Source organism: Cydia fagiglandana, chromosome 9 (genome assembly GCF_963556715.1).
Source record: "Cydia fagiglandana chromosome 9, ilCydFagi1.1, whole genome shotgun sequence".
Lineage (NCBI taxonomy): Eukaryota > Metazoa > Arthropoda > Insecta > Lepidoptera > Tortricidae > Cydia > Cydia fagiglandana.
The window spans coordinates 5,378,105-5,399,996 of NC_085940.1; the positions used below are offsets into that span (position 1 = coordinate 5,378,105).

At 37.8% G+C, this 21,892-nt stretch overlaps 2 protein-coding genes across 2 annotated transcripts; one reads left to right on the forward strand and one right to left on the reverse strand.

Annotated features, from left to right (window-relative positions):
- The first annotated feature begins 1,570 nt into the window (after nt 1-1,570).
- On the forward strand, nt 1,571-3,802 carry LOC134667191 (inositol monophosphatase 1). The gene has a single exon (XM_063524511.1). The coding sequence runs from the start codon at nt 1,739-1,741 to the stop codon at nt 2,567-2,569; it is 831 nt and encodes a 276-aa protein (XP_063380581.1). The 5' UTR covers nt 1,571-1,738; the 3' UTR covers nt 2,570-3,802.
- Nucleotides 3,803-9,535: 5,733 nt separating this feature from the next.
- Nucleotides 9,536-21,165, reverse strand: LOC134667144 (peroxidasin-like). The gene is made up of 11 exons (XM_063524436.1): nt 20,791-21,165; nt 18,048-18,173; nt 17,112-17,451; nt 16,724-16,943; nt 16,309-16,486; nt 15,968-16,095; nt 15,586-15,768; nt 15,115-15,442; nt 14,626-14,757; nt 10,030-11,799; nt 9,536-9,703 (listed from the first exon to the last, which is right to left on the reverse strand). Exons 3-11 carry the CDS (start codon nt 17,391-17,393, stop codon nt 9,547-9,549), a joined length of 3,378 nt encoding a protein of 1,125 aa, XP_063380506.1. The 5' UTR covers nt 17,394-17,451; nt 18,048-18,173; nt 20,791-21,165; the 3' UTR covers nt 9,536-9,546.
- Nucleotides 21,166-21,892: the final 727 nt, after the last annotated feature.

Below are 21,892 nucleotides of genomic sequence, written 5' to 3' on the forward strand. Positions count from 1 at the left end.
AGATAAGATAAAATTTATTTCATTGAAAAATATCCAAAAATTAAAACAATCATAATACGCTTAAATAGTTACTTAAATTGATGAGAAAGTTGCATTTTATCTACAACTTCTACAAGTGGCAAATTTTTGCTCCTTTTGGCTGTTAGAATGAACCCCTTTTACCATTTGACATTCCTTCCTAGTCGTTCGATTTAGAGCCGTAATTCTTAATCGCATCTCGCGTTTTTGTTTTAAGCATGTATGTTGCCGCTACGGTACGGACTAAAGGGTTAAGTGATTAAAAGCCAGACGAAAAAAAGTGATGATTTTGAATGATAGAAATTTATCTACCTATTTGCAATCAACTTGTATTCACTTCACTCGTACTTCGTATTTCTATAATCAAACCTGGGCAGGAGTGTCTCACTCCGCGATTTCGTCGCTTTGCTCACTGACTTAATATTCTTATTCTATATCAATGGCTTTGCTACAGCAAAAAGAATAGATAGTATAGAGGGGTCCTGTCATTGTCATTTTGTAGTCACGGTACATTTACTGCCATCTATCGACACACGATTAAAACTTAAAGTAAAATTGAAAATGTATAAAATAATCGCTGCCGGTTGGATGCGGGTCGCTTCCAACAGGCACGTATGGAGGTCCAAGGGGGAGGCCTATGTTCAGCAGTGGACGTCTTATGGCTGAGATGATGATGATGATGATAAAATAATCAAAATATGTTTACGGATAAATGATTCTTAATTTTTATTGCTCCATACTGACCCATGTTCTTTCACTGATATGTGTTAAAATTGTTAAATACCAAACGGTGTCGTTACCGCCATCTAGCCGAGAATAGGCCAAAGGTAATGGCGCCATCTATTCGAGAATGACTTTTGCTTGGCCGCCCGAGGCACGTTTTTTTCTTAGACTTTATTTATCTTATACGGAGTTATATATATCTCTGGCTACAGGTAGCTTTAAAGTACATCCGTTCGGCCCCAACTTTGGGGTTCGCCATAAGCCGCGCGTGGCGCTGTCGCCACCTAGCGGCCATATCTGTCCTGATCGTAACGGACGCGTTTTGTTAGAGAGTGTGTCTTCTGTACCTAGTACTATTATTTATTGTGTGACCTGTGGCCTATTTTATAAAGCTACAAGTTACAATTTACAAGCGGAAGTCTCGTTCTAACACATAGGGTTAGAAAGAGACTTCGGCTTGTAAATTGTAACTTGTAGCTTTATAAAATGGGCCACTGGGATAAGTCTGGGCAGTGAGTATTATATTCTTTGGTCGACGCACTTTATTGATCTGTGCTTATATTAACGCATTCACTGCCACTCTTTTCCTGGACATTCACCAAGTGCCGCACTTTGCTGTCACTATTATATATTATGAACGCGTCTGTGCGTCAAAGGCACAGCGTGAAAGTCACGGTGATGCATATATGCGTTGGTGGCAGTGAATGCGTTAAAGTGACGTAACAAAATATTTTATCGACAATTTTAGCTGTGCGTGTTTTGGAACGTTATGAAAAATTGTTGAAGGTCACAACTGTCATCTTCAGCTGTCAGTCATGTCAATGTCAAATAAACCAATTCGCGACTGGCGATAGTGGAAACTCACAGGCTTTGGTGTTTTACAATAGTAATCACAATTTATTTATTTAATACTATAATTAAATTAACTTGTTCTAAACAATTTCTGGGTGTTGCTGTACGGTTCGTTATTAAACCGTTCCGCGGGCACATTCGCACGATGGCAGATCAGTCTGCATTGGTTGACCAATACTTCGAGTCGGCGCTGTCTTTGGTGAAAACTTCCGGAAACCTTATAAAAGATCATATTACTGGATGCAAGGACTTCGAATTGAAGTCGTGTGATATCGATTTGGTGACAGAAATAGATAAAAAAGTAGAAGAAACTTTGATTGGAGGGATTTCAAAATTATATCCCGACCATAAATTTATCGGCGAGGAATCGGTGTCTGGTGGCGCTATGTGCGAGCTAACTGATGCGCCCACATGGGTGATAGATCCAGTCGACGGAACTATGAATTTTGTCCACGGTTTTCCACACAGCTGCATCTCTTTGGGACTTCTCATCAACAAGGAGGCAGTTGCTGGTATTGTGTACAATCCTATCCTGGAGCAGTTGTTCACAGCAAAGAAAGGTCAAGGCGCGTTTTATAATGGCCGACAGATACATGTGTCTCAAATTAAGGAGTTGAGTAAGGCTTTGATCATGACAGAGGCTGGTACAAGTCGAGACCCAGAAAGACAGAAAGTTCTTTTTGAAAACTTTAAAATGATAATTACTAAGGCTCATGGCATTAGAACCTTGGGATCTGCTGCCTTGAATATGTGCATGGTGGCATTGGGAGGGGCTGATCTGAACTTTGAGTTTGGTATTCATGCTTGGGACATCGCTGCGGGTGACATTATAGTCCGTGAAGCTGGTGGGGTCTGTATTGATCCCGCTGGTGGCCCGTTTGATATTTTATCTCGTAGGGTCTTGTGTGCAAGCACTGAAGAGCTGGCACTAGAAATGGCCAAAAATTTGAGCCAATTTTATCCTGAGAGAGATTAAACATATGGATATGATGTGAGTCTCATTATTGATGCTATGTAATGTAAGGTCAGTAAATTTAAAGTACTTGAAGGACATTGTATGAAGGACCATTAAATATTCTCTAGAAAACCAACTCAAATACTTTTGCTGTAATATAGCAATTATGTAGCTTTTTCATACAATTATGTATTCAGTCAGTTATACATTTGTTTTTTGTGTATAAATTATTTAGAGGTACATATTTATATAGCAATCTACTTACTACGAATTATTATTTTATGGTTGATGTGACTAGTCTGTTCTAGAATTCACTGTACTTAATATTAGAATTTAAAATATTTATTTAGATCACTATTTAATAGTGACTCTGATAATACATGTAATGAACAAAAATCATACCAAATGAATAAAACCGTATATAATATACAACATAATAGACACAATGATTTAAGACCAAAAATCTTGATATTTTTAAGGCATTTACTCATGAATGTATTTTTCTGTAAGATATGATTTTTACTTTATTTTTCTTTCTTCTTAGGCTAGGTCATTTATAATATGAATATAAAAGTAAAATATAAAAACACTTACAAAACAATAAAAAATACATATAAACACATTATAAAAAACCTAACCTAGGGTGCCGCCAGCAGCGGGGCAAGGCCCAAGCTACCGGTGGTCAGGGCTGCAGAGAGAGGAACCGACGTACTATCCGCGCCGTGTCCAAGATCACCGCCTTCTGCATCTGTCCCTTGATCCAACCACCTAGCGAGAGTCTCTCGAGATGTTGGTCGAGACTCTTCGCTATTAAACTGTTCACTGAAACGACTATCGGGACAATGATCGTCGAATCAACATCCCACATCGCGGTTATCTCGTGAGCCAAGTCTAGGTACTTACTGGACTTGTCCTTCTCGGCCTTCACGAGATTCTCATCATGGGGGATGGTGATGTCAACGAGCACGGCCCGACGTTGCGATCGATCTATTAATTATGATTTTTATTATTAAACGGTAGGTTAAGGTTACCTACCTTAACATTTTCGGTGCTGTGCACCCCATTTCCAGTACAAAATGAACACACATACATGTTCTTGGCAGTACATGTGTTAAATTATCAGTTTTTGTACTAGAATGGCTATGATAATTATTGTTACGGATTTTAATTTATTAGAATTTATAAGCATACAAAAATGTATATTCTGTTGTGATGTGGGTAATAAAATGACGTCATGTTGTATAAACTTTTATTCACTATCTAGAATAAGTTATTTCAACTTAATATACAAAAGACACCTTTAGGATTTCCAATTCATTTAGAAACTTTATTCATGTTCAAAATACACATCATAATCAACATTGTTCTATTCTTTATTAGTTTACGTAAAACAATATTCATATCTGTGATAAATTGATAACAAACTGTTTACAAGATACACTTATATAACCATTGGTGGTTAGTTTCATTATCAAGAACAAAACATTACATTTTATCATCGTATTAAGCACTACTTACATTAAAATACGTAACTATAGTGAGATTCTTCATCATTGTAAGTAAATGTTAATAAATTCGTTGCTCTTTTTAAATATCGGTATAGTCAGCATTAGATAAATCAATCATAGACTTTCAAAAAAAAAATGTCAAGGGTTAATAAATGCTGACCACACTGATAAAAGTTTAACATTCTATATTTGAATCAATCCTATATTTTGTCAGTTAAATAGAAAACTTTAGAACAACAAAAGTTTTCCATAAATATGGAACTTATCGAAACGTCACTTTTCTACTTAACCAACATCTTATGAACTAATTTAAATTATTGTCATACGTAGATCGCTCTCAGTCTGTTAAGTGTTAACCTTTTAACCGCCATAATTTTCATCGAGCGTGCTCGTGTCGCTCGCTGGCGGTACGAAGTTACACGAAGTTTTGACTTATTTATCAGACCGCGACAAAATGAGCCCGAGTTTGTATGTCTTATATATCAGTCTAAGGCGGTTAAAAGGTTAAGGGCCGTTATTCCGTGTCCATATAAAGTTAAACTGTTATTCATAAGAATAATTCCTTAAATATCTGGATATAGAATAATAGGCCCTAAGTTCACTTATTTTGAAATAGGTCATCAGTCAGTCACAGTCACATTATGTCAGCTGATCAGTGCAAGCTGCGGTCTTTATTTTGTAGTTTAAAACGTCATCATATTGAGTCTGTATTTTGTTATGTCAGTATTTTCTACTATGCCTAACTAATCTTTTACATTTAAATATCGCTATTCATGTGTTATTATAATTAATCATCTCAATTCACGTTCAATCAAATTATTCAGTTAGTACCTGTCGTTTACAGTCGGTCATAGTTAAAGACGTTCAGTGTCATAGTCAGTTAGGCGGAATCAGTATAGCCAGTAAAAATCATGATAGTGACAAAATTAGTTACAGTCAGTTGAGTCAGTGTTGTTATCAGTTATTTAATGTAAATTTTATTGTCCGTATCATTTCTAGTCAGTCAGTAAGTGCCACAGTCAGTCAGCCAGTCACTGCTATAAGTCAGTCAACTTAGTTATTGTTGAATTGTACATATATTTCTTGTCTAGTGAATGCAAGTTTATTACGTAAGTAGTTATAGTCAATTTCAGGTCAGAAGTTGTAGTCAAATGTCTGTGTAAGTCAGTTAAAGTAGAGTCAGTAAATCAATATCACTGATTGTCAATGTCGCTTAGTCGGTGCTCTTTGCTTTGCTGTTGATTAGTTAGTCTGTCGGTTATGTCAGTACCTAGGTAGGTACCTACTTACTAGTAACGGTTAACTATTCACCTGTAGTTAATCGCATAGTCCAATAAAACATGGTCTTCTCTTCCCAGAGTGACACAAGCCTACGTCACAATAAAATGGCCGCTATATGTAGTGCTATCGCATATTATCATATACCGCTGTCGCATAATGACGTAGGCTTGTGTCAGTCAGGTGACCTAGAAAAGACGGGAAGAGAGTACCAGGCGGAGTATATTATTATACCATGGTTAATCGTTATTAGTTAGCCAGTATCTGATGCAGTCGTAATGGTCTCACTCGGTCACAGCCAGTATAAGTTGCAGTCAGTGTCGATTTGTCGGTTACCATTAGTCAGTTTCTGTTGCAGTCAATGTCAGTTAGTCAATATCCAGTATACTGCTCAGTGCTAGTGAGAATCAGTTTCAGTCAGTGTCAGTTAACTAACATCTGTGATATTCAGTGTCAGTTAGTCATAATTGGTGACGGTTAGTTGAAGTTGCTCAGATTAACCAGCAGTCAGTCATAAGTAATTTTCAATGTCAGTTTGTCGATATCCGCAACAGAAGTTTGTCAAAATCAGTTACCGTCAATTGTAGTTAGGTGAACTAAAAGTCAGTCGGTCAGTCAGTCAATGTCAGTTAGTCGTTGTCGGCAGCAGATAAGTCACATATATTCGGTTACAGCGGTATGTAACTTTCAATGTCAGTTAGTCAAAATCAGTGACGCCCAGTTGTATTTAGTCAGTCAACGTCAGTTAGTCGTTATCCGCAGCAGATAAGTCACATACATTCGATTATCAGTCAGTCAGTCAGTCAATGTCAGTTAGTCGTTATCCGCAGCAGATAAGTCATACATTCGGTTATAGCGGTATGTAACTTTCAATGTCAGTTAGTCAAAATCAGTGACGCTTAGTCGTAGTTTGTCAAATTAGCTAGCAGCCATGCAAGCCGTGTCAGTCGTCAGTAACTTTCAATGTCAGTTAGTCAATATTCGCGGCTGATAAGTTAGTAGAAACCGGTTATAGCGCCAGTTTGTCAACGATGATGATGATGTTTGTCAGTTGTAGTTAGTCAAATTCGCTATAGTCTGGCTACTGAAATTTTACCTACATTTTTGGCGGGAAATTCATAAAATCTTGGGCTGGTCACACTTTGTGTACTAGGAATTATAGTTTTGATACTAGATAGTATTTTTGATATTCTGTGTACAAGTAAGGTACCTAAGGAAATAAGTTAAATAAACGTTTACGTGCACTCTAAGTCAGCTCACATAATTTCTACCATTATTTAAAGTGCAGTCAACGACAAACACATATGTTTACGTTCCAATATTTAGATTTTATAGATATTTTTCAGGACTTTTAGTTTATCCGTTTCTTTATACATTTGTCCTATTTATGGGATTCAGGCATTAATAAATTCACGTAGTTAATCAAAGTAATAGGCAAATGTTAGAACTAGTATTTAAAGTATCAAAATATTTATAGAGCACCAACCTCCTAATTTGTTTACATTTGGTTAGGAGTTGTAAACATTGCAGTTTTTCGTTATACAACGCTACACGTCGACTTCGCACATTGTCGTAATTATTTACGAGCTTGAATAATAGTTTGCGAACCTCACTCAGTATAGAAATTATTAATATTATTTAAAAGAAACCCCTTATAAACCGCAAATAATTTGAATGAATGACATAAATTGTCAACTAACTTTTAGCTTTTTTTTAAATCATAGACAATTGGTGATACAACAACGAAATATCTGTCAACAAATTTTGGCTAGCCAGACTCTAGCAGTCAGTTGACAGTGCGTCTCACTCAATATACTGTAGCTGTCATTGTACAGTTAGTCGATGTCTGATATAGCCATTAACTTAGTTATCAGTCAGTTTAGTGCGTCAATATCAATTTAAATTTTCTAGGTGGTATCCAATGCAGTAAAAATCAGTTTTATTTAGTTATAGTCAGTAAAAGTAACAATCAGTGTCAGTTACAGCCAGTGCAATTTTGTCGGTTACCGTCAGTTAATGTCAGTATTAGTTCCAGTCCATGTCAGTTAGTCAAAATCAGTTATGTCCAGTATCCGTGACAGTGTTATAGTCTGACAAACTAAATGTTGTCAGTAGACAAAGACGACAATTCTGAAAAAGTACCTACCTCTAGCTAGGCACTAAGTAAAGAGTCGATCTTTCATGCAAATTTTTAATGTAATAAATTTTTAGTTTAAAATGTACTCTATTAAAAACGAACTAGGACAAAATTATCAGTTTTCGGTTATGAGTCGCGTCGGTCAGCCTAAGTCTAATTGTCATATAACACTAAACTTGTCGTTACAGTCGAGTTGTCTTATTGTCTTGTTTCCGTCGGGGTCTGTAGTAATACTTTTTACTTTCAATCAGTAAGTGATATCCTTTACAATATGTTAACTTACTTTTAATTTTTTCTTAGTCATGTCCATAACTACTGAGATCGGTAAGTCACTTCAGTATCGTATACGTTCTGTGAGTGAGTTATGTCAATCAATTTAGATTAAATCTAATTAGCATAAATATAATAGTCGAGTCATCCATTATTTTAAGTCAAATAATAGTTTATTTATCATTGCTAGGCAGCTTTGATATTTGTCAAGTTATTTTCACATGGTACATGCAGTTTCGTTAAATGTCTGTCGGTTAGTCGCAATATTCAGTCATCATTTGTTTAAATTTTCAGTCATTCTACGAGCTATCTGAGTCTAATAGTCCTAGGACTAACTAGTCTTAGTCATTCGTCATCCTCATGAGTTTACTGTATTTATGAAGGGTCACTTTCCATTGTAAGTTGAGTCATGCACCTACACTGGGTACTTATTGTCATAATCGGTCAGCTTCGATATTAATTTGTCGGTCATGCAGTCATTTATTCAGTCAGTATTTTACCAGTTATGCTACTTTCAGTCATTTTGATGACGATTCGGTCCAGCCTAGACTTAACTTAATGGTCAAATTTCAGTTAATGAGTTAACTGTTACGTTGGTTAGTGGTCACAAAAGTATTAAGTTGTTTACTATAGATAAATTCCGTTAGTTGTCTATCAGTCAGTCATGTTTCAGTCATATTCCCAATATGGTTTAGTTATAAGTCATTCTACCCTAATCTAGTCATTTTGATGACGTCCAATCAAAAATAATTTAAATTCACTTCCATGTCGTATTAGAAACTTTGATATATGTCGGTCAGTCAGTAATTCTATAGTCTCAAGTTGTTTCAGTTTGTTTTCATACATTGTCCTCTAGTCTAGTCCATTTAATAATTTTAAATTTAATGAATCATACAATGATCTAGAAAGAAATAGTTCGTTGCGTCAGTGAGCTCATGTCGAAGCTGTCAATGTCATTAAGTAAGTTTAGTCATATGACTAAACACTTGTCCGCCCGTCACGTCCGTCATTGTAATTCATGTCACAAAGGTCTTGAGCATCATTGATGCTTTCATTCACTCCCTGTATTTGTTGTCCTTGCCGACGAGATAGTTGATTGCTCAACCTTTGTCACGGTAGGTGCTCATGTCACATATCCTTAAAAGATCGTGTTTAATTACAATGTATAAAATTTTCGGACAAGGAATTTGATTTTTGTGCCAGTTCGTCTTTATCTCAGTGACAGTATGAAATCTATTGAAACTTTGTCACTTGGACAATCCACGAAGTGGCACAGAAATCAAATTCCTTGGCTGTAGGTACTAATTGCTAATTGCTCATGGAGTATCGCCGTTATTACATTTAATGTCTTAAATGTTTTGCAAGTTACCTGCAACTCTTTACTTATTTTCTTAAGTTTTATCATCTGTCTGTCGTTTAAACCTAAACTTATTGAAGTCAAGTCCTATGGAAGATTGACTTATTGCTGATGGAGTATCGCCGTTATTACATTTAATGTCCTCAATGTTTTGCAAGTTACCTACAACTCTTTACTTGTTTTCTTAAGTCTTATCATCTGTCTGTCGTTTATAACTAATCACATTGTCAACAAAGTTAAACACGTTTTTCTACCTATTTACAATGAAATTTACAGCTTGTTTGAGTAACGTTATGATTGATCAAGCTTTGTATTATAATGGCATTATGTATAAACGCGCTCCAAGCCTCAAGCTATTAATTGTTTGTCTTAATTTGCCATTTTCATAAATTAGCGAATTGAGGCTTGTGAAGTTTAAGAATAAAGATTTAATTAGGTAAAGTTTGGCCTAGTGTTTCTTTCCTGGACGTCGCCTCCTTAAGTTGCCGAAGTTGAAAGGTCTGGGGATTTCTTTTAACGCGTACGGGTCGATTTTCATCGGTGGCATGCGGTGCGGCAGACCCTCGGGCAAGTCTTTCTCTTCATATGTCGCCCATTGAGACGGACTGAAACAAAAACACGTAGTTGTATATTTCGTTAAAACAAATTAGTGATTGTTGAAAATTATATCGACTAAGTTAAAAAACAAGGGCCTTACCATGATATTATTACGATTACGATTCTGTTTAGGACCTTAACTGAATTGCTAAGGGACGGAGACATACAAATTATATATCTCCGTCCTCTAACGTCCTAAACAGAATCGCAATAAGGACATCATGGCGAGGCCCCAGAGAGAGAGGGTAAAATCGACCAAGAAGAAAAATTAAGAAATTACTACGAGCTTCATCAATATGTTGTGGGTTGTATTTTTAGATAGTGTGCCACTTACTTGTTTTCACTGGGTATCACTTGGAAAGCCACCGACGGTGTCTTAGCCGGACTTGATGGCTTGGTGATCTTCACCCTCAGTCTCTCCGGATCGGGGATCGCCGACTTTTCCTCTGCCTCTTCCAGCAGAGCCAGTTTGTTAGCCGACGATCTTTCCTCTATCATCACAGGCACTGGCTGCCCTGGGCTGTTATAGTTTTCTTTTAATATTTCCTTCTGTTTAGTCTCGTCAGCAACTTCGTCTGTCAAAGTAGAGTCTGGATATTTTCGTAAAACGTTCCTAACGAAGTAATATTTGCTGTTCGTCTTTGAGTAGTCAGGTATTTGATCCTCATCGTAACGTCTTGTCGGTCTAAAATTGTTGTAAGGTTTAGTCGCAGTCTCGTAATGGAAAAATGTCGACAGTTTAATGTTTTTCTTTTCGTCCGCATCTAGTCTGTCGTCTTCATAAGTCGAGAAGTCTTTACTTATTACTTCATGTCTAACTGTTTCAGTCGAGTCCGTTTTTGTCTCTTTGTCATTTGTCATGTCCCCTTTGTATGTACCTACATAACCAAATGTTACTAGCTTGTATGGATTTACAGTCGTCGGTTTAATATTTTCCGTAACGTCAATCTTGTCAATAGTTGTATCAGTTTTCGTAGTAGATGTCTGGAATTTGTCATTTGATCTAGCAGAAGAGAAATTATTGTCGTTCGTGTTAGGTATGTTTTGTCTGTAGTTATGATTCTCCTTTTTACTTTCAAGGCTAATATTGTAATCGTCGATTTTATCGTCATGTCTATTGTAATTGTCATTTCTATCGTCTTGTTTGTCGTAGTTGTCATTTCTGTCGTCTGGTCTATTGTAATTGTCATGTCTGTCGTCGTATCTGTTGTAGTAATAAGGTTTGTTGGGTCGACCGTACGTGTCGTCATAAGTCTGATACGTCACTTTCACTACGTCCCTGTCGTGCGTACGTTTTGTTGTTGGTCGTCTTGTCGTCGTTCTTCTTGTCGTGTCTCGCCAAGACTGTGTGGGTCTAGGCACGTAATTTATTAAGTAAGTATATTTATCAATGTTTTCAGTCACAGCTATTACTGGTCTGTTGTAGGGTCGCTTATGTTGTAAGTTATTTATAACTACAGATTGTACACTATGTACTTCCTCGTCATCGTCATAGTCATTCTCGTATTGTTTTGTAGGTTTATTGTGATTGCGTCGCGCGTCAGCTTCTTCATATCGTCGGCTTTTGTTTTTAAAGTCAAGTTTGTCGTCTATCTTTAGTACAGTCTGTTCAGTTGTCGTTATCACATATTTGTCAGTCAATGTTGCATTTTTGTCATTAATACTGTCAGTTTTATTTTGTCTATGTGTAGGTTTTGGTCTAGTCGCATTATGAAAATTATTAGCAACAGGAACTGGTTTCTTTTGAGGAGTTTTAGTAGTGGCAGTCACTTTTTGAGGCTTTTTTGTGGTAGGGTGTTTTGTTGTAGATCGTTTGGTAGTTGTAGTAGTCTTTCTCTTTGGTCGCTCAGTGCTTACTTCGTCTGATTTACTAATATCATTGCTTGAGTTAACGTCAGTCCATGGCGATAGATCAAAGTTGTTCAGTAAGCTGTTAAGGCAGGATATCCGATCGTTGTCAGTGTTCTCTGCAGAAAGGAATACGAAAGGTTGAATGCTGTCTATGGTGTCAAGGGTACGACACAGGATTTGGGCAAATGAAATCCTACGTATCTGCTGTAATTGTGCCGGTGTTAATGACGATTCGAAGCCTCCGTTCTCATACCTAAAACAACAAACACATTAAATAAGTATTCTGTAACCGGTATTGTGTCACGAATAATGAAACTAAATTATTTCTACTGACTCACAACCAAAATACAGTTAGGCACTGATTCAGCTATTGAACTTTTTTTTTTTTTTTATTCATAAGCCATAAATTGTATGTGTACATGTTGATGTTAGGCAATACAGTGAGAATCAATACAATTTTACCCAGTGGGTGTAGCTACATATTTACTTACATACCTACTTATTAACTAACCGTTTATATTATAATATTCACTTAAGCTGTAGGGGCATAACTCAATGACAAATTTTTTAAGTGCTGTCACAAATTTCAAGTCATCGAGTGACTTAATTTCTACGGGCAACGTATTAAACACTTTAGCAGCAACATAGATAGTGCTACGCTGGAAGATTGCTGTCGTAGCAACAGGAGCCCGGATGTCGTGAGCAAACATTGAGTTTAGTCTGTCGCTATTAAAGTTATTTTTTGCAGGAAATTTATTTACATGCCGGCGAACTAGTTTGCAGAGCTCTATTATATACAGTGCAGAAAGAGTGGGCAAACCTAATTTTTTAAAAGAGGCTCTGCACGACTCTCGATTTGATTTGCTGCCAACTAAAATACGTACACATCTCTTTTGTAGTATAAACAGACGATGGACTTCGGTACAACTACCCCATACGGCTAATCCATAGAGGACGTGTGATTGGAAAAATGCATGATACGCCTGCAAAGCTGCTTTTTCTGTAGAAATATTTTTCAAGCCTTTCAGAGCAAAAGCGAAGCTACTAAGTTTGTTGCAGAGAAAGTCAACATGTTTTTTCCAATTTAGGTTTTCATCCACATATATACCCAGGAATTTAGTTTCATTTGTAGCCAGAACAGACAAGCTATTTGATTTTATGTCTAGCCTAACACTTCCAGTTCTTATGTTTCTAAAGTGCATACATTTAGTTTTTTTAATATTTGTAGTTAGATTGAGCATACTTAACCAATTTACAACAATAGACAAGTTATTTGTAATTAAACTATTAAGGCCTTCAGTTTCATTTTTCTTGAATTTAAATAACATGGAAATGTCGTCAGCAAACATAATTATTTTGTTTGATAATAGCTGTGGCAAGTAATTTACGTACAAAAGGAACAAGATGGGCCCCAGTATGCTCCCTTGGGGCACACCAGATTCAATATATGAGTTATCAGATTTAATATTCAACGAGTACGAGTTTTATGATTCAAGGTTGATACCGAGACACATTGTTCCCTTTGCTTCAAGTAGGATTCAAACCATTTGTTTGTTATACCTCTAATGCCGTAGCGATTTAAGATATCTAGCATTATGCTATGATTTACATGGTCAAAAGCTTTAGATAAATCTAACAAAATGGCAACAACATTTTCTTGCCGATTCAGTGCTTCATAGACATAGTCAGACATTTCAAACAGTGCATCAGAAGTAGAAACTCCCTTTTGAAATCCAAATTGTTCTGGAGCCAAAATTTTGTTTGAAACCAGATAAGCATATAGACGATTAGCCATAATCTTTTCAAAAATCTTTGAGAACATCGTTAAGAGAGAGATCGGCCTGTAGTTTTTTACACATAACTTATCATCCTGCTTAAGTATGGGCTTTATGTTAGCTTTCTTGAGCCTAGTTGGGAACTTTCCTTCAGCCAAAGAGAGATTTACTAAGTGCAAGAGGGGTTTTAATATGGAGTCGGCAATATACTTTATAACACCTGAGGGAATGTCATCAAAACCAGATGATTTTTTATTTTTTAGTCCCACAACAATTTTCTTTAACTCACTTTTGCTAGCTGGAAATGAAAACAATGTGGTGGTTTCAAAAGGGGGCAAGACTGCACCTGCATTGTCTGAAGGATTAGTTGAATTTAGTTGTCCAATGGATTTAAAGTAATTATTAAACATGTTTGCAGCATCACTTGCAGAATTTGCTACTTCTACACCATCAGACAAACCTATCAAATCAGTTATATTGTACGGCCTACATCCTTTAATATTGTCATTTATTACCTTCCAAGTATCGTACACTTTATTATTGGAAGCTGAAATTTTTTTCTCAGTGTATTTCTTTCGAGCAAAAGTAATAATTTGTTTTAGCAAGGTACAATACGATTTGTAATGGTTTAACAAGTTATCATCTGAGTTGCTTTTAGTCATGATAAATAATTCTCTTTTTCTTTTACACGATATTTTTATACCCCTTGTCAGCCATCCTCTGTCTTCCTTACCACAAGTTTTCAATTTAATTTTAGAAGTCGGTACATATTTATTGAAATTCATCATTATTATGTCATGAAACATATTAAATCCCGAATCAACATCTTTTTCTTTATACACAGGAATCCACGAAGTGTTTTGTAGGCTCAATAGAAGTCTGTCTAGGTTATATTCACTTAGATGCCTAGTCCATTTATAAAAAGTCGCAGAACGCCTTTGTAACGGCGATGGAAAAGTGGCATACTGTAGTGTATGATCAGAGATGGCGAGGTCAACAACGGTTACATTACTAAGTTCTAAATTGCTAACTATATTATCTATACAGGTACTGCTGTGGTTAGTAACACGAGTAGGTTCATTTACAAGGCACTTAAGATTATATGTGTTCAGGAACTGCACAAAGTCACGTACTGTAGTGTATGATCAGAGATGGCGAGGTCAACAACGGTTACATTACTAAGTTCTAAATTGCTAACTATATTATCTATACAGGTACTGCTGTGGTTAGTAACACGAGTAGGTTCATTTACAAGGCACTTAAGATTATATGTGTTCAGGAACTGCACAAAGTCACGAACTTACCAGAATCGATCTCCTTTCCGAAGGTTCGAGAACTGTTGAGCGATAATGCAGGCAAATGTAGGGCCCACCAGCCCACCCACCACCGGCCTCTCAGACATGCCTGCTGTAAACAGGTCAATGTCATCCACGTGCCTGAAACAACAACTCAATTAGATTGAGAAGGAACTACTAAGATTTTTTAATCTTCTTCTTATGACGAGTTAAAGATGGACTGCCCCTAAATTTAGAAATCTTTATACTTTTATTTGAGAGTATTAAGAAAGCACTGAGACGGCACGACAGATTCTTTTTAAACATCCTGGAGGGCAAGATTGAGGGGAAAAGACGCAGAGGAAGGCCCAGGCTCACATATCTCAGCCAAATAAAAGGTAGAGTTTCTGTCGTGTCGTACGAGGAAGTTAAAAGGCTGGCCCAGCAAAAAGAGTGGCGATTACTCCACCGAAGCATAGCTCTTAAATACTGATGATGATGAAATAGATTTGTAGGTACCTGTATAGACTCTGCAATCTCCTCACAGCACGCGGCGACATCACTCTAAACAAGTCCTCAAACTCATTTATCGGTGACAGTCCACACGGCTCCCGCCAAGCTGTATAAGGTGCGATTCCGTGGTCTCTCCCCCTCTGAATATTGATAGCGGCCAGATCCATCCCGAAGTCGAAAGAGGGTGTTTGGAAAAGGTGGTTGGTCAGTTCTTCTGTGATGAACTCGTCGCGTTTCTGGATTGGCTGGTTCACCATGCCAAGGAGGAGGCGATCGACGGCGCCCATGCTCCAGATGTTGGAAGGGTTGGTGAGTTCGTCGTGGAGAGAGACGTCTGTAAAGAGGCATTAGACGCTTAGTTCTTGAAGGTTATATTCAATGACCTTTTCATAGGTTATATCCATGTATATGGGGCATCACATGACATCAATTAAAGGGTCAATGTAAGTAATAAAGCGATTTTAAACCAAAACTTACTATTTTGCATAGGCCTGTGAAACCGGTCGTACCGCACCATGGATGGCTGCACCAGGCTATGACCGAACCGAAACGCAGCCGAGCCGAATGAGCTCGCAGGGCTTGGGTTGATTTTCGGGCTGTAGCCCTTGTAATAGCCCTTCTTTAAGGGTTCTAGGTCGAACAGACGCATTACTTCTTGACCTGAAAATAAAGAAAATTAATTAGAACAAGAACAGCAGTGTATTGGCAGCCGTTTCTGGCATTAGTAAAGTTACGACAGGCGGAGATCGTTATCTTCAAAGTAGCAAAGAAATAAAAAGGTGCTGAAAGGAACACATTCAACTATTTAAAGAGTATCAAGGATGGTTTATGGACGGTGAAAATGTTGGTAATGACTGACCTAATACTATTGGCAGGAATTCTCTGTAGGTGATATGCTGGATCATCGCGCCGACAATTTTCCGCGTCTCCTGGTATACTTTCTCATCGCTCCAGTGAGGGTTTAGATGCGCCAGTTCTTGCGCCATCCTGTATGAAAGTGGTGTAACAATCGGAAGTAGGTAAGTGACATCAACTGAACAGCATCAGAACTTGTCACTTGATAGATCAGCTATTCTAATAAAAAATTTCTTATATAACCAATATTATCAGCGTGGAAGAGACCATAATGTCTGGTGTCATTTCAATCGGATTACTTGAAAGTTATGAAGCCAGGTAGAATTAAATGTCTTGTGATGTTACCTATTATGCTGCCTAAGCCACACAATGTGGGCGGCGACCAGGCCAGGATGCTCGTTGACCCTGGCGTCTCCTGACTTGAAGCAGTCCGAAGAGACGGCGCCGCCGCGGCAGAGCTCGTCTCGTCTCTCCGGTGGAAGCAGTGGACGCCGGTTCTGGACGCGTCCGTACTGCAGCATTCCTGGAGAGAAGATGAAAATTACCAAGTTGCAGAGTTTAGCCAATCTCCATACAAGCTTTGTCATCATATATCTAAAAAACCGTTAACAGGCAGAGTCGAGTTCGAAGATGTTTCCTAGTGAACCTCAAGGTCTTGGACATATTGGCATTGGCTTATAGTTGTCGAATTGACTGTCTTATAGGGTTTGATAGACTTTGGGAAGATTGTGGATCAAGTTGGATCATGATGTTGCTGTACCGTTTCTAAACAGCCTCAGCTTGTCCGACTGTCGCGCCGAGCTGGCGTACAGCGGCGACCCGTCGATATAAGCCGACACCTGGTTCATCTGCTCGCGCCAGCCCAGGGCACAGTCGTCACGGGGCGCGGGGGACGACCGCACGAAGTCCAGGCACCTCACTCCCTTTGGTCCATAAAATGGATCGGAGGGCGGAACTTCGATGGGCATGCATTCAGGGTGCTAGGTATAAAAAAAAAGTTTTAATGTATCGAACATTTTGCCAAGTAAACTTTGAGAACAACATTTCGTTTAAATAGAATTTCTCAATAGAGAAGAGGTCTTCGGTCTTAAATCATCCCTTCAAGACTTAAACAGATGTCTAAAAACATTAAATTAGCAAACACTCACCAAGAACTCTCGAGGAACGAAGTCCCGCCCACCATCTTTACAGCACCGCGGCACCGAGCCGTTGAACCCTCGTGACTGCGACGACGATGTCACATCATGGTCCAAGAACTGCCCCCACTGCATCAGCAGATGCGTTATACCCGGGGTTTCCACGTGCTGGTCTTCATGGACAGTGGAGCTGATCTCTCTGGCTGAAGGTAGAGCTGAGCCGAAAACCGAACGGCGAGGCGCTTGGATGCCATCGGAGTAAGAGGGGGGAAGAAAACGCTGGACGGGGGTCATAGTGGAACCCCATCTTGGGCGGTTCACATTGTTACAGGTGCCATCATGTGTTCGGTACCTAGAACATAATGTTGAATTGTGACAATGAACGATTAAATAACTGATTTGCTTTGTAAATGTTTGTTGTTAAGTGCCGTTAGAGCGAGGTGACACCATTTTTGTAAATCTATTGTGTTGAGACTACAAGACGTACCTACAGATCGATAAAACGAAAGATGTTAACAAAGTAAATTGTACCGTTGGAATAGAAGTTCTATAGCATATCGTGGTAGAGTTGTAGTTGCGAATTTTATGATTTTGTTTGAGGGTAGGTATAGATAGAGTAATGACCGCAACTGCTCAGCTGCTCACAGCGAACCCCGGACAGTTACATGATTATGTCACCCAACATATGGGGTTGTGAATGTAAATATCTCGCATAATGATAAGAAAATATATGACACAACACAACACGCGCGGAAGTCAGTTTTAAAATACCATCGGCCACTCATTTTACTGAAAATCTTTAAACATGAAATTTTTTAAGGCATAAATAAGAACAAGACAGGAGAGCTGACTTGGATAACAGAGGAAAGTTCGTGGAAATTTACTATGAGTTACTTATCCTTAAAAAATAAGGCTGGTCACTACAGACGAATGTCAACATATACCAACCTCTTAGAAGCAGGTGGGCACTTGGGCGCGCCCCGCAGAGGGCAGTGCTGCAGCAGCGGCGACTGCCGCAGGGCGCTGGCAGCTGGGAACTGAGGGTCCTCCGTGCGGCTCTCCAGGCCATCACCGCTGTGGACAAGACACTAATTTTAAAAAGCAGGCTTGTCATGTACCCCGTTTTTTTGCAGAAATCTCAATGCCAGCAAATTCAGATTTAAATTTACTTAAAGCTTGGGAAGGTGATTAGAAAATTTATATAAATGTAGGTGCTATAATTAAATTCCTAGATTATGAGCGAAAGTGCTTTGAGTGTTGACTTGTTGATGTTGAGCCAACAAGATAAAGTTATCGTCCTGGTGGCTTATATGTTATTATTGCGAATAATGCTTGTAGGTAATGTTTAATTGTTACGATGCTACAAAGCGTAGCATCGTAACAATTCTTCTCATCCAACTGATACCTGCAATATGTTTTTTCTTAACTTTAATTTATATTCCACTCAGCAGCAGTGGTCAGCTACCTCACGGAATCCAATATTGTATTCATGAATGTCACATTCAAATCCCACCCACTCTCACTCCTATAAATTCAATAATTTATTATTAGATAACCTATTCGAATCGACCTTTGTGAGACAAAATATGTGGGCCAAAACTTTTCAAATTACCATACATATTTAAGTAACGAGAGTGAAAACATACCTATCAGTTGTTAAGATATGCTTACGATCATCTGAAGCGGATGTCGCCGGAAGTGTGTTAGGAAAGCGGATTATACTTAAAAATTATAATAATTGGGAAATCTCGCGGTTTCACGAGAATGCCAAATTAGCTTATAATGAGAGAAACAACGCTACAGTGATTACGGTCAGAGTATAATAACGCAGTAGACAAGTTTCAGTTTTGCCGCTGATTTAGTGTCGGTCCGTAATCTCTTTTAAAATAGTGTCTAAATGTTAGAAAAGGAATAGAAGAGAAATAATTGATGATTTTTTAGACACACGCTACCTAGTTACCTAATTAGATACCTAATATACTGTAAAAACCGTTGTAAAAGTGACACTGGTAAAACCCGTAGATACTTGTGCGACTGTGCGTGTTTGTATTGTAGATATAAACAGTTGTTAGCGCCATATCGGGCTAATACTTAGTTAAAATGTCGTACCATTCATTGATTATACGTACTACAATAGCATTCCTCAAATAACCAACGAGAAAACCAACAAAATATTGAAAGCTGATCAGTTTAAACTAAACCAGTTCCCTTACGTAACCACATAAAATTAATATGATAAACGCACGCATGATAATTCGCGGAGCGCAGAGAAAGTGAAACCACTTTCGACTCCGGCGCAGGTTCGATAATATGACGCGTTTTGTTGTGCGTGTTGTAATATTCATTTATTTGCCCTGGGGTGCTTTTGGACGTTATGAATAGCAATACAATTATGGCCGTTTTTATGCGCTATTACGGCCCGATTCGAGCTTTAATATACGTCAATTAATAGATCTAGAAACGATATGGATTCGATGTGTCAGTGTCAAAAGTGACGTTTTTGTTTGAAGAAACGTCACAGGGCAGACAGTCTGAAATATTACCTTCAGAGCGTTTCCACATTGTGCGATCCTATATCGGATGACCCTTGGAGAAATACTGTTACTACTACAAGAGTACTCTATCTATATGGCATCAAGACCTTTTCATCTTCCTCTAATGGTCCCGGCTTTTTGCCACGGCTCATGGGACCCTGGGGTCCGCTTGGCAACTAATCCCCAGAATTGGCGCAGGCACTAGTTTTAAAGATCTTTTATGTTTTGAACAACAAACAATATTTTATATTTATTTTACTTCTTTGTAGACGAATCCGATTTCGGGTTGGACAATGAGAAAATGCTCTTACTTGATGTTGCCTAAGTGATGGCTAATTGGCTATGTATTAATGTTAATATCATAATTTTTTGAGGTAGGTACCTCAAATTTAATTGGAAACGGATTAAAACCAGATGGAAGCTCTCATTTTCCAAAAAGATTGTGATTAAGGGCGGATTTGAGTCTAGTTGATACTAGGTTTTTAAAATTTACACATCTTACAAATGTGTTTCATAGTCAGCTCTTATGTTGGCGAATTAAGGATATAAAGTATGCACCCATTTTTTTACACTTTACTGTACCTACAAGATTTGATTGCCCTGAAAGTATTTACATAAAATATAAAAGAAGTTTCTTGGAATATGTAGATTATAAAAGTTTTAAACATATTATTTATACCGAAACTATCTTTAGATATTATAATAAATTAACTTCCCGTAAATGCAATTTTCAGATAAATACTCTCAATTAAATAACGGTGAAAAGGTAAGTACTACTTACATACATATATTAAAAACATTTAAAGGACTTAGGTTAATCGAATTTAAACTGTCGTGAGACATACTAACATTAAAATAATTAAGGACTTGCAATTAAGGGTTTAGGACTTAGGTTGTTAAATAAAATCTTATGATTTATGTAAAGGTGATCTAATTGATAATTTAATTGATTAAGTTTGTTGTTCTTCCGTTTTTAGATCGGTCTGTCTTAAACGAAATGTTAAAATAGCGTTAATATTAACAGTACCTACCTAATGGTAAAACATATTTTTCATTATTAAAAATAAAAAAAATACAAAAAAATGTTTTTTCATTAACTTTAACCTGTCGATGCCACTTTCTTGAGAATCACTCAAAAATTAAATGCTGCTACTAACCTGATTCCCCCTCAGCTCCAAAAAATCCAGTCAGTCAAATGTCAAGTATAGTCACTGTCACTGGTCATCGTCATTCTGTCACAAGTCACCACCCCGCCACAAGTCACATATCACAAATTCGTCAGTAAGTCACTTTAGGTCACAAAGTCGTCATTAAGGATCAGTCACATTATAGAGTCACGAGCGATCTGTATGTCACAAAAATGACCACATCGTTTGTCAGTCACTGCAGTCTTAAAGTAGTCAGTCTCAGTCTTAAAGCATGTTTGTAGTCTTAACCGAAGTCTCGTAGAACTTGTCTTTAGTGTGGTTGACTAGAGCCGCGCGCGGCGCCTGCGCGGCGCGGCGTGGTACTGTGCGCGCGCGCTGGTACTCTGCCCTCAAATACTACCACTTCCAAGCTCCCAAGCCGCGGTTGCAGCGTTGACAAAGTGCACAGCTAATTGCGTTTTTCTGGGTATCCGATTGCAATTAGCATCAGTTTATTGGTTTGGGAAATGCGTTTGGTATTCACAGACTTTTGCTATGGTTCAGGTCAAGGCAGTTAGCCTCCCAGAGATTAAAAGCCGGAGATCACGTCTTCAAAGTACTAGTAAATAGTACATACATACGAGTTTTTAAACTTAAATAAACGAACCCGTACCTCCGTATAGAATAAGCTAAAGAGCAACAATTAGGTTTTTTTTTTGGATATACACATTAACACATTTTAGAAAAAGGTCCCTTCTGTGGACATGTCACGTATACCTTACCTATGTACCTATATAATATATCCCGTTTTTCTTAGTTGAGTCTCAAGTAATGAAAAAATGTATCTCTCCTGTAAGGGTGCAGCGTAAAAATTTTGTTCATAACTACTTTTTGAAATAATCAAATTAGAAAAGATGGGTTCTTTGCACAGTTCAGAAAGACCACAAAGACGATGATTTCTGCTCAAGCATAAATTTTCGCTGAATATACATAGTAAGTTCTTTAGGTTGTCCATCATTCGTACTCATTTGATCCATGCTGAAAGCGACACTGTGTTTTAAAGGCAATTATGCATTTTTGCTCTACAATGAGGAACGAAATACATATTTTCTCTTCCGCAAGTAACCACAAA